Below are 12,015 nucleotides of genomic sequence, written 5' to 3'. Positions count from 1 at the left end.
TAGACAAAGTGGGCAACTTTTTCACTCTTGGGGTCCGATAAATAAAATCATAAGACATTTGCAATCCATACGGAGTTTGTTTTCCTTTGCAGTTTGAACTTTGAAGAAAAGTTAAAGCAGCAATCTGTTTCATGTGGGCTGTAGTAGCCTGTAGTCTTGTGCGGTTAACGCAGGTGGGTCTGGAAAAAACAGTGAAAAGCCCCGCTGTCACTAGAACATTAGTGTAAACATTTCTGACATCCCCAGAATATAGTACAAGATTATCGCGCAAATATTTCTACATCGTCTGGGTTAGTATTGGTAAGCCATATGTAGAGACCACATCAAACATACGCCTCAGAAAGCGCTGTTTTTCAAACTTTGACAATTAGGGCGATCAGGCCCCAGATATCTCTTAAGTTATATACACCCCGTTACTTCCCAGCCGACATGCACAACGCACTAGTGAAATCCAAAGCACGAACATGCATCTTTGCACTCAGTACACTGATATGCAATGAAACTTCAGGTGGAAATTATCCGGTTCTGCACTAGACTGCAACCACGGCAAATGAATCCTTGGGGGATCCTGTGCAAATAAGCAATCTGCGGTTGCTGCGACCATTGCCACAGCCAGCCACTCCTTGATAGATATCATTAAGGGTGTGGTGGTTCATGCTGAGGTGTGCTAGGGGAGTCTGGTGCGATGGTGAAATGCACTCCCCTCCCTTGCCCCGACTGCAGGATGAATGCCACCTCTGTTGCAGCTAGAGCAGCTGCCTCCTGAACACAGACACAACGCAATTAGGGATTTACAAAGGCCCTAGAGCAACACTAGATGTCGCAAGTAACCAAATAATGGTAATGAGGGTGCAGATTTTCATTATAAAACTGAATTTTCGTCAAATCTGTTTCCAACATATTCGATTGCACAGGTCACAAGCCAAACACAAGCTTCAAACATGTTTAGGCTATTACTGAGAAGTAATCAAGAAAATAGATGGGTTGCATAGCTTAGTTCCTGATCATGAATTCAAAAACGAGTACTACTACTCAAATTCAAAGTTTCAAACAACTCATTAACTATAGGGTCAAGTCAACTTCGATATATATGGAGTATGGTGGTGAATGAGTCACAAGGTGTTCAGAATATTTAAAAATATATATATAAGAAAAGAAAGATGCAGATGTTCATATTAGAAATTGCATACTGACCTGTCCCTGCCTGCGGCGCTGCAAGATACTAATTGCCCATGCCATAATGTAGAATGGTAGCAGGAAACCCGCAGCGCGCAATAGAAAAAGCTGCCAATTATGAACCATCATTACCAAGTGTGAATGACAACATCTAAGCGTATGATGGTAATAGTATTACTCTCAAGATGGTTCCTTCACTTACTGAAAATACTGCAGAAGTATCATCATCATCTTCATCAGTTAGAGTCAGTGCATGTCTCAATAATAAGAGAGCCATTAACTGAACATAAAAGGGTAAATAGGATGTTACATGTATATGAAAGCCATCCTGTTTTAACTAGCAACAACATAATAATTCTGTTTTCTGGAAACTCACAACAAGAGCTGCAGAGCGGCAAAAGGCAGCAGTGCTGGCATTCGTGGCAGAATAATCATCATACTCAGCTTCCAGGATTTGGTTTTGTGCCACTGCAAGGATTCTAGGATCTCGCAAGTCGAATGCAGTACCAGTAATGGTCCAACCGCCACTATAAACCACAAAGAAACAAGAGGTGGTGAAAAGCAGTTAGATGAAGAGAAACTTAAGCAGTTAAAAATACTCTAGCATCCATGCTATGAATGGAAACAAGCATTATTCCCTACCTTATATCAATGGTAGTTTCATCAGGATGAGCTCTGGGAGGTGCAGTGTACCCATGTTCGTAAGGCTGCAGACAGGTATTTTTCCAACGCAATTCAGGGTAACTGTCATCTGTGAAAAATGAAATCAAAATTCTTTGTTCATGGCATGAATCACCTCATGACATATTTCACATGTTACATCTCCTTTCTCATTGCACCATCGCTGTACACAAGCCCGATGAGCATACTGCATAGCAAAAACTAAAAATATGTTAAAAGAGTATCCACAGAAAACACTCTAGATAACAATCACATAAAAATGTATGATAATGCACACATAAGAAACACAGTTTCAAATATTTTCTTTTCAGAAACAAATCTGAGAAGCATGACAAAAGGAGTCAACTCGAAATTAAAACCTATTCAGCTAGATGAAAGAACAAGTGTGCCCTATTTACTGGGAGGTGATTCAAAGATCAAATTAACACTTATTACTTCACACTTGGTCTATTCCGCATACTTGCTTGCTACATACTTGCAAAAGTTGTATCGTAAAGATAGCTTTATCCCATGGAGCACTGCTCATAACTCGAGATAAAGCTCTATTATGACAGAAAAATTATATTTAGGTCAATGTTTGGGTATTTTCAGGTTGGCTGTTTTAATATGCCATCAACATATAATCAATTGCCATTTTCTACAATAGAAACAAGTTTTTATTCCTTGGCTAGTAGTTTCTTGCAAACTGCAAATATTGGCATATTGCTGCCTGGATGACATATTATAATATCTTGACGCATTGAAATGGAACACATTTCATTAAGCAATTGACCATTTTCTCATATGGTAAAATTATGAGATTGACAAAATGCCTTGAACTACAATCATCTTATGTCCCTAGATATTGCCTATGATACTTTTTTTTAGTTCCTAGCTACAGTGTCCACTATATAAGATTAGATCCAATCTATTTTGTATGAACTGAGACCTAATCAATCTATACAGTAGACATTTACCAAATACCAATTGTCAATGCCAAGCAGAACTGTCGTTACTTAAATTCAATGCATAACTGAATAAAGATAGGAAAGAGAAGACCCAAACTAAGCCACGACAGAATACCAAAAGTCTTTGATCTACTACATATTAAAACCGAAAGCCCAAAACAGAAATATAACATTGAGGACATGATGGATAGTATAGCTGAGTGACTAACTGATTGTAGCTCTAGGCAGTAGAATGTTTTAGGTCCAGAGTACAGAATGAGAAACATGGTATGTGCACCTCATTAGAGCTATGACATGGAGCATCCCCAGGCTATGCTAGGGCCAGATAACCCGTGAGACTGTTTCATGCAAATAATGACCACTGTTCACGGATGGCCTAGGATTAGGATTTAGAGATGACATTAGATTGAATAGGTTCCTTAATCTAGAGATTGGTTTCTTATACGAGTAAGAAACTCCATCGATATAAGGATAAATTCCTACCTCTCATGTCACACTGCTTGGGTACAGGGACATAAAAACTATATCCATGACAAAACATTTGACACCTTAAATAATAATTAGATATGGAGTATAACAATATCTATCCATAATAATCTGAAGAAGAGGAGGAATGGAGTAATGTGAACCTTTAGACTGCCAGTGCAAGCGCATGGACTCTCTAGATTTTTAATACTATCCTCCTCCTGACAAATGCGACACTCCACCATCTGTAGAAGAGGTTCTTCTTCCGAAACCATGCTTTCTCCCATTGCTAAAATGGCATGAGCCATGGAGGGTGGGTGTGCAATGGTTCCCCCAGATGATGTGTTCTTTAATGCCCTCGTGACCTCATTGGGCTCAGGAATGCTTAGGTCATCGACATTGAGCAATAGATGATCCTTCATTGTTGCAAACAACTAATAAACCTTCCAGTAAAAGAATTGTTGTAGAAATGCTATTAGATCAGCACAGAGCTCATAATTTATTTGCTAGACCAAGCTTATTGTCCCGCTGAAAAAGAAAAGAGAAAAGAACAGGTCAGGCGTTAGAAACACATATAGAATAATTGAAGCAGCCGAAGATACCTATCTAACCTCACAAAATGAGGCACCAGAGTCCTTGGTGAAAAATAAAAGAGGTAGAGGTACCAATGATCTGAGCTCCACCTTATCTGCCCAATATCTTATATATCGCAAAACAATTTCATAAACATTTTTGGTTGAACACTGAAGACATTTGAACACTAAAACAGCAGGGATGAGACAAGTCCAATGGATATGAATAAAGAATTTGTTCTGAAACACAAACAGTACAATAATGTTCCTCCCACAAAACAATTATGCATTTCCTTTGCAAATGAAACAATTACTTCAATCTGTACATTTCCAAGCAATAAGTTTGCTTCCACAAAGAGTGCCAATCTAGCATCTGAGATATCCCTCACAATTGTATCCATAGATCCACAAATTGGTAATAAACAGAACGAACAGATACTACAATAATACATTTTATCCAAAATGCACATTCGTAAGTTTGATGATTTTCCTGTCCTAATAGCTCAAGATAAATTCTCAATACAAGCTACCAACAGGAAAAACTGAATAATACTGCAAGTGCAACACAAGCAACATCTGCCACCAAAACAAAAATTAATCATCCCAAAACCTGGCAGGCAGGGGCGGAATATGGGCGCGCCGATAAGTTTTGCAAAAAATTCGAAGTCAGTTGGCATATACACGTAAAATTTTGTAATCGTGTCAGATCCGAACACAAATAGTTTAGGTTAGGGTTCGCATGCTCGGTTTCACACAGCAGGAACGGAAGAGAAGGGGAGGGCATACCTGGTGGGTGCTCGTCGTCGGCGAAGAGACCGACGAAGACCCGATGAAGGACGGCGCCGCTCTGTCGCCGCCAGGAAAAGGAAGGCCACGGGAGAGAGCGGTGCGAATGGGCGAAAGTAGAAGGAGGGGCGAACGCAACAGGCGGCGACGCGCTCGGGAGCTTACGGCCGGTTTTCTTTTCCTTTTTCGTAATTACTTTTTTCAATTAAAGCAAATAATCCAGCTGTAAACTAAAACAAGAGGCCAGATCATAATAATTCACAGGCCAGACTATTTTAATCCAATATATAAGACACACTCTCCAGATTATATCGATAATTAGCTGAATTAATTATAACAAAGAGGACAAGCTAGTCCAAATATATGTTTCTTTGATAATTTATATAGACGAAATTGTAGAAACACCTTACTCCTTCCATCTTGAAATATAGGGCGTTCTAAGTTTTTTAGATAAATTATAGAGATAGAAAAAAGACGCATGTACCCTCAATTACTCCCTTGAGGCTGTTATTTTAGGAGCCAGCAAAGTATAGGAACCCAAGATCCCAAGATGAGTCATTGGGAGTGTGCGCGAGTTTAATTCTAGCACCGGGTGCCGCGCCTGTGTTTTCAGGATTGGCTGAGTGCGTGGGATTTGCATGTGCATGCATGCATGCGTGATTCACGCATTGATGAGCATGCAGCTATGCAAAACGCTTCGTTTTTACCCAGCCTCGCTTAACCTGACTCGTGCGCTCATCATTGCGGCCAAATTTCAAGGACATTAAGTATAACTTTTTCATCTAAAGGCTCTAGGATGTCTTACATTTGAGTACAAATTTCAAATCCTCATATATCTTATACTATTTCAAGATGGATGGAGTATATCTCAGTTGAAGTTTGAGATTCCCTGTTTTTTTTCTGTTGCAAATGTCTACTCCTACTCGACTTTATTTCAAAAACTTCCTGGTGTGCACTTGATGGACAGCTGTAGAGATGTGAAAGACCCAGCTAGCTGAATCAAGGTTGTTCAAGTACTTCAATTAAGTTTATTAGTGATTTTTAACCTTTTTACAAATTTAAAACTTGATGCGACAACATTTGAATTCCCATCGGCGACTAATACTTGGATTGAATCACCATGAGTGTCAAAAAAGTATAATTGAGTAGGGGGTATGCATTTGCACATTATGATGGTTTTGCAGCAAAATTGAGTGACAGTGGGCATTTGCAGAAAAAGAAACGATTTATGGGATGAATATCAAACTCCAAGTGGTATAAAGTGGTTTTGCAATTTTCTCAGTAAAACTACATTGCTTTTTAATGGTGTTAACCGTGAATTCACGATTGAGGATGGTCATGTCGTCGTTTTCCTTTTTTTTCATGCTTCTTTTCGTGACGAACACGCTTTTGCACCTAGGCTCGCTCCTGACCACCAGAGGTCATCTCTGGTAGCGTCCGTGTCACCAATATTATTTTGAGTCTCATCGTTGTTAACTTTGCTATATTGGTCTGTTATGAGAATTAATTTGAAATTTGAAATTAGCTTATATAGATGGTTTTTGTCGACGTGTATAATTAGATCGGCTTATTCAAATCATCTAAAAGTGGATTTGGGTTCAAAATCATTGTGTACAAACGTATGGTTTGGTTTTGTAGAGATACTACTTTGAATGAGACGCTATACCACCCCAAATGTGCTCGCTTCACATTATATATCCAGCTGCATGGTGCCCCTTTAACAAAGTGTTCTTATCACATATATTTCACATCCACACGTCTTGTTAGAACTTGACTAAATTATTGAATTTGGCGTTATAGCTTAATGGAAAATTTTGCTTCCATTAACATACTTCTACAAACAAATCGTCAGTCAGTCACCACTTTTACTATGAAGTTGTATGAATTTTCAATGTACTAACCATTTTTTGTATATAACATCAACAGTTTGATGTTTACATTCAGGTGGCTTTATTATTAGTTTCATCAATAGTATATGGAGATGGTAAGGCTTTCTCCAACCATTCCCCCCATCCAACTCCCCCCAAACGTACTATTTACTATATTTTACTACCTCCCTCCAAAAGATTCCTCCCCCTATAACTCCTTCTCTCCAACCATTCCCCCCATATCTATTCCCCTATACACTATACCTCACTCTTTAACTATTTATTTATCATTTTTAAATTCCGAAAAAATAGTACTGTATTTGTACTACTATACAATATACGAGCAATAAATTGAGACGGCAACTGTTTCGCTCCGACCGCACGAGAGCAACGACCAGAGCGTAGGGGGACGGATTCCTCCCCCCACATTTGGGGACACGAACGTGCTCACCGGACAGGGGGGAGAAAATGGGGGGTGCCGTTGGATGCGATACGGGGAGAACTGTAGCCGCTATGTAGGGTGAGAGGGCCGTTTCCGGGGTTCCGTTGGACATAGCCTAAGAGTCTGGTTTGGGTTTGAGCCCGACCAGACCGTTCGATGCCAGGCTGGTAAGAGTTTGTTGTCGATGTATTTATTCTGCATGTTATATTCTTAAACAGGCCGGCAGGAGCACTGGTTTTTGCTACCTTAGGCTGTACGCATTGGGGGATGGTAAACCGTCCTCCAGCGTTTAGCGTATGGAAAGCCCGCTATCTTCCCGTTTGTTGTTCCGTCCGCTATTCCTACCGGGCGTCGAGGAAAACACTATCGTTGCGACGTGGCGTGGCTCACCCATCCCGCCACGTGCCACTACTCTGCCCCACTGCCTCTGCGCTGCCGCCACCGCCGCCCCGAGCACACTGCCGTCGCTCCATCCCGCACCTCCGTTACATGCCACCGCCTCCGCCACGCTGCGCTTTCGCCGCCGCGCCGCCGCCATAGCTGCCCCGAGGGCACTGCCGTCGCTCCATCCCGCGCCTCCGCTACGTGCCGTCGCCGCACCATGCCTTCGCGGCCGCAGCCACTCCACCCCACCACCGTGGGGAGGCTGTGCCCCTGGAGTTTGAGAGGCGGCGCTCGAGGAGGCAGCGGAGCTCAAGGATGGGAGCAGGGAGGGTGGAAGGGAGCGGGGAGGGGGTAGGGGAGCCTGAGAAAGAGGCGGTGGAGCCCGAGAAGGCGCTGGATCCAGCCGGCAGAGCACGTCGGGGTCCGTCGCTGTGCCCTGCGGCCGTCGGGAGAGGGGAGGAAAGGGAGAGAGCAGAGGGATAGAGGCGCCGGGGAGGAGGGGCGTAGAGAGAGGGATCGGAGGGGGAGTCGAGGAGAGGGAGTGGACAGGGTATATATAGTTGCTACGGACAAAATTGGTCTAAGTCGGATATATATATAGTTGCTCGTGCGTTAATTTGTAGTGATCTACATGTTCAAGTGGTGGACGGAGGGCTAGTCCGACTTGCATATGGGATGGACTAAGACCCACCTGTCAATAACACAGGATCAAACTAAAAATTTAGATAGAAATCTTATTTGCTTTAGAAATAGGTATAGATATAGATTAGACACACCAAACATCACATTTCTTTTTTTTAAACATCACGTTTCTTCAGCATCAACCAAGAGCACGGCACTGGTCAAAGTGATCGCTGTGAGTATGTGATGCCGCTCATCTCCAGCCCGGTGGCTTGTGGTGGTTGTTGGGCCCTGGGGGACCATAGTCCTGAGTCTCGAAGGCCATCCTCTCGGAGATTACGGATTCGACATTTTCCGGCACAAACCTCTTCATTTCCATCTGATGAGAGAGACGATGCATGAGAAATAATGATCATCGGTCTTCTTGAAACTAAAACAAAGTGAAGCATCATAAGATTACGATCTGATAAGAAAGAGCAGGTAAAGTTTGAAGTTAAGGCTTCTTTGCACCGCGGGAATCCTATTTACACGAACTTGTACGAACTTTAGCACCTATTAGCATTTTCTATTTTTGCTAAGGTTTTTGAGTCTTAGCTAAAATTTAGCCTACCAAATTAGCCATTATGCCTCCTCCAACAATCGACAATGTCGCTGGCTTGAGCTGACGTGGTAGAGAGAGGAATTGCAAATATGCTCGCTAGCTCTTCTTCCACCACTAGCGCATGACACAAGTACTAGAGTGGTGTGAGAGGGAGGATGCAGAGATCGAGAAGAACAAAAATAACTTCTGTTTTTTTTAATCCATCCGAACTCCACCTCAGATAGTGATGTCGCTGGAGCCGTTGGAGGCGGCCTTAGCACTCTTGTGTTTGATGAACTTGTGCTAAAACTTAGCACTTTAGGATACTAGCATTTCGATCCAAACATCCTCTTAGTTTCTGTCTGAACAGTAAAGATGCAGTTTCTGGCGAAAATGGCCGGGTCAAGAGGTGTTGGATGGTAAGATTTGCTGAAAGGAAGGTCAGGTTGACAGGACTGTGGTACCTTTGGCTCTAGAGTGCTGCTTTTCACCGATGGCATCTGCCCAGTCTCTTCCATGGGCATCTTTTGAAGTCCTGCAAGCCACAGAAACAAATGGTCCTGATCACGTGGTGTCACAGCAAAGCCACAGAAGAATGAATCGAAGCATGCAGAGTTGAGAGATGTGTGAGCTCACTTGAGTGAGGTACAGCACTGGAGGAAACCAAGAGGTAGAATGCCAACAAGATGATCAGAAGACACAGAGCCGGTGCCCTCTTCATTGCCGCCATGGCCTAGCTCTTCAACAGTGCAGCACTATCTCTCAAGCTCTTAATGGATAATGGAATCCCGTCTGTTGCCTTCATGTGCCTTGCACTCCTTGGCGAATGGCGATGCCCTGGACCCCTTTTTATTGCGCATGTTATGCAACCTAGATCATTCGTTTAGAGACCAAAGTCAAAAAGGCAATAGAATTGGCAAAGTCTAATCGGTGTTCAGTGGAATTGGACACTGGCCCAACTTCTTTTGCTGCCTTTAGTTTCTCCCCTCCCACTAGGCGTTGAAGTGCTCCTATTATAGTCCATGTATATCTCTACTTGGCGTTGGGGATGTGATAATGCCATTTGTCGGGTGAGGAGAGACGGTGCGTGCTCTTCTTCTATTAAAAGAAGACTAGTGAGACTAAGACTGTTGTACCTATCTAATCGATGGGCCTTATGCACTTTCAAGTTTCAAACGTGGATTTGCTTATATGATAAGGTTCTACCTCTATCCCTAACCCAAAAGGCATTAAAACTTAGTAAAAGAGTTTATTTTTTTCGTGAACATGTCTGAGCATGTATTTCATTAAGAGCAAAAGAATTTTGCGATGCGACTTCGAGAGAGCCCCGAAATACAGAGTTACAAACACACCACGCAGATAGTGGCAAACTGGCAACACAGAGAGAAAGCGACCACCTTAGCTCTAAACACAACAAACGACAAACTCCACCTCCACCACACAAAACGGCTAGACTAAACCAGCCTAAAGCAAACCCTAGCACCAAGTACCCTGCTGACAGGGGTGTAAACCCGGGGTCCCTAACGGACTTGACTCGTATGAAGGAAAGCCCAACTGTAAGGATCGATGGACCAAGAGGGGGTGAATTGGGCCTTTTTCAAATTTCTAAAACAAAGTAAAGCAACTTTAACCTATGCAATACTAGTAAGGCTCAATTCACCAACCGGCTAACTAAGCAAACTACACAAGCTTACGAAGATACAACTAGATAAGAAACTAAGCAAGGTAGAGCTAAGCTATGATCTCTAAGGTCAAGCACATGAATAATTGCATGAATGTAAGTGCTTGAAAGTAAAGAGTGGGCAAGAGACAACCGGATTTTTTTCCCGTGGTGTCGATGTGTTGTCACACACCCCTAATCCACGTTGTGACACTCACTAAGAGTCTTGTCACCTCCCAAGTCACCGAGACAAGGGCGCTCACTAAGAGTCTCCGTTCACCGTCCCGGCGTGGTGGAGCTCAAGCCACGTACAAACTTCTTCGGGCTCCCACAATCGTTGGCAAGCTCCGGAAGAAACACCTTCAATCACCAAGATCGCCTAGGTGCTGCCAATCACCAAGAGTAACAAGCTAGGGTCTTCACTTGAGCAAGAACCGATCACCAAGAACGAATGCACACAAGCTTCTATCTACTCAAGTCATTAGTCTTGCTCCTTGAATGATTGAATGAGCAAATATGTGAATGATGAAGCTCAAGGTGGCTCTCAACAATATATGAGTGTATGAATGTTGTCTGGTGTTAAAAGAGTGCAAAATGACCCATTGGAGGGGTATATATAGGCAGCTCACACGAATAGAGCCGTTGGAGAAAAGCTGCCAGAAAACTGCTTAGCGCCGGTTAATCCGACGTACCTCCAATAGCCAACGTCGGTTTAACCGATGAATGTAAACTGCCCTTTCTGAAAACTAGCCGTTACAACTTTGTCAGATTAACCGACGTATCATCGGTTTAATCGGTGAGTGTAGTTGTCCACTAATCAACTGAAAAACCAAGTCTCTGGACAACTGCACCGACGTTAACTCAAAACCATCGTCGGTTTAACCGGTGAGTACAACTTCTGAAATCCCTGGAAAAACCATCTCACTGGTCAATTGCACCGACGTCTCATTTCAAACAGCGTCGGTTTAACCGGTGTATTGAACTTGAAATGCCCTGGAAAAACCAACTCTGGACTAATGCACCGACGTTAATTCAAACAACATCGGTTTAACCTGTGTATAGAACCTGTCCAGACTCTGCTGACTGCGTTTAACCGACGTATAGAAAAGTGGAAGCGTCGGTTAAACCGGTGTATAGACTTTTTTCTGATTTTGCCTTTTCTGATTTGAGTCTTGAGTGAAATCCAAATATTCTTGAGATATAAGTTGAAAACCACTTATTTGAACTTTTAGGAACCTGAGTGACCATAGTGTGCATCCATTTTCAAATGACCATGTCCATGCTCAAGTTACTTGACCTTAACCCCTCTTAATAGTGCGATCAGTACAAAACTATAAAACCTATACTAACCTAAGTGTCCTTCTCAACCTTACGACACTTAGGACTAGAAAGATCCTTAGTCTTGTTATATATTTGAGTTGAATACCGAGATCGCCTTTTTGAATAACGAAATTGAGGGGCCTCTTTTGACATATGACCAAATGAGCGATAATGATCTATTAAGCTGCACAAACTCATTAGTCACAATAATAGTTGTCATTAATCACCGAAACATACCTTGAGGGTCTAGATGCTTACACCAACAAGCTCCCTGGGCCGAGCGCGACGCGGCCGGCCAACCCGCCTGGGCAGTTGCCTTCGTTCCTAAGCCAACGTATCCGGGAGCCCGACCACCTGGGACACGTGGCGGCTCCCCGACCTGGCGCCCCGGGTCAGAGCCATGCCGGGCGACCCGGGCCGTGCGCTCCAAGGATGCCGCTCCCCCTGACAGGCGTACCGGCCAAGACAGACTCCCGTACAGGCTCCACGACGCCAGCTCTCCTTATCTTGCGG

The 12,015-nt window shown here is 43.1% G+C and overlaps 2 protein-coding genes across 5 annotated transcripts; both read right to left on the bottom strand.

Annotated features, from left to right (window-relative positions):
- Positions 1-211: 211 nt before the first annotated feature.
- On the bottom strand, positions 212-4,791 carry LOC120660639. 3 transcript variants are annotated; one of them, XM_039939242.1, is made up of 9 exons: positions 4,628-4,783; positions 3,881-3,968; positions 3,434-3,797; positions 1,973-2,044; positions 1,819-1,883; positions 1,553-1,703; positions 1,379-1,456; positions 1,195-1,284; positions 212-762 (listed from the first exon to the last, which is right to left on the bottom strand). In XM_039939242.1, exons 3-9 carry the CDS (start codon positions 3,689-3,691, stop codon positions 637-639), a joined length of 840 nt encoding a protein of 279 aa, XP_039795176.1. In that variant the 5' UTR covers positions 3,692-3,797; positions 3,881-3,968; positions 4,628-4,783; the 3' UTR covers positions 212-636. The 3 variants fall into 3 exon arrangements, with proteins under 3 accessions (XP_039795176.1, XP_039795177.1, XP_039795175.1); XM_039939243.1 differs by having other exon boundaries at positions 3,881-4,029; positions 4,628-4,780; XM_039939241.1 differs by lacking the exon at positions 3,881-3,968 and having other exon boundaries at positions 4,628-4,791.
- Positions 4,792-7,898: 3,107 nt separating this feature from the next.
- On the bottom strand, positions 7,899-9,648 carry LOC120660638. 2 transcript variants are annotated; one of them, XM_039939240.1, is made up of 3 exons: positions 9,159-9,374; positions 8,987-9,057; positions 7,899-8,321 (listed from the first exon to the last, which is right to left on the bottom strand). In XM_039939240.1, exons 1-3 carry the CDS (start codon positions 9,250-9,252, stop codon positions 8,196-8,198), a joined length of 291 nt encoding a protein of 96 aa, XP_039795174.1. In that variant the 5' UTR covers positions 9,253-9,374; the 3' UTR covers positions 7,899-8,195. The 2 variants fall into 2 exon arrangements, with proteins under 2 accessions (XP_039795174.1, XP_039795173.1); XM_039939239.1 differs by having other exon boundaries at positions 7,903-8,321; positions 8,987-9,082; positions 9,159-9,648.
- Positions 9,649-12,015: the final 2,367 nt, after the last annotated feature.

The sequence above is a fragment of the Panicum virgatum genome, chromosome 2N (genome assembly GCF_016808335.1).
Source record: "Panicum virgatum strain AP13 chromosome 2N, P.virgatum_v5, whole genome shotgun sequence".
NCBI lineage: Eukaryota > Viridiplantae > Streptophyta > Magnoliopsida > Poales > Poaceae > Panicum > Panicum virgatum.
Note: the sequence above shows the minus strand (reverse complement) of the source record. Positions and strands in the feature narration are given on the sequence as shown.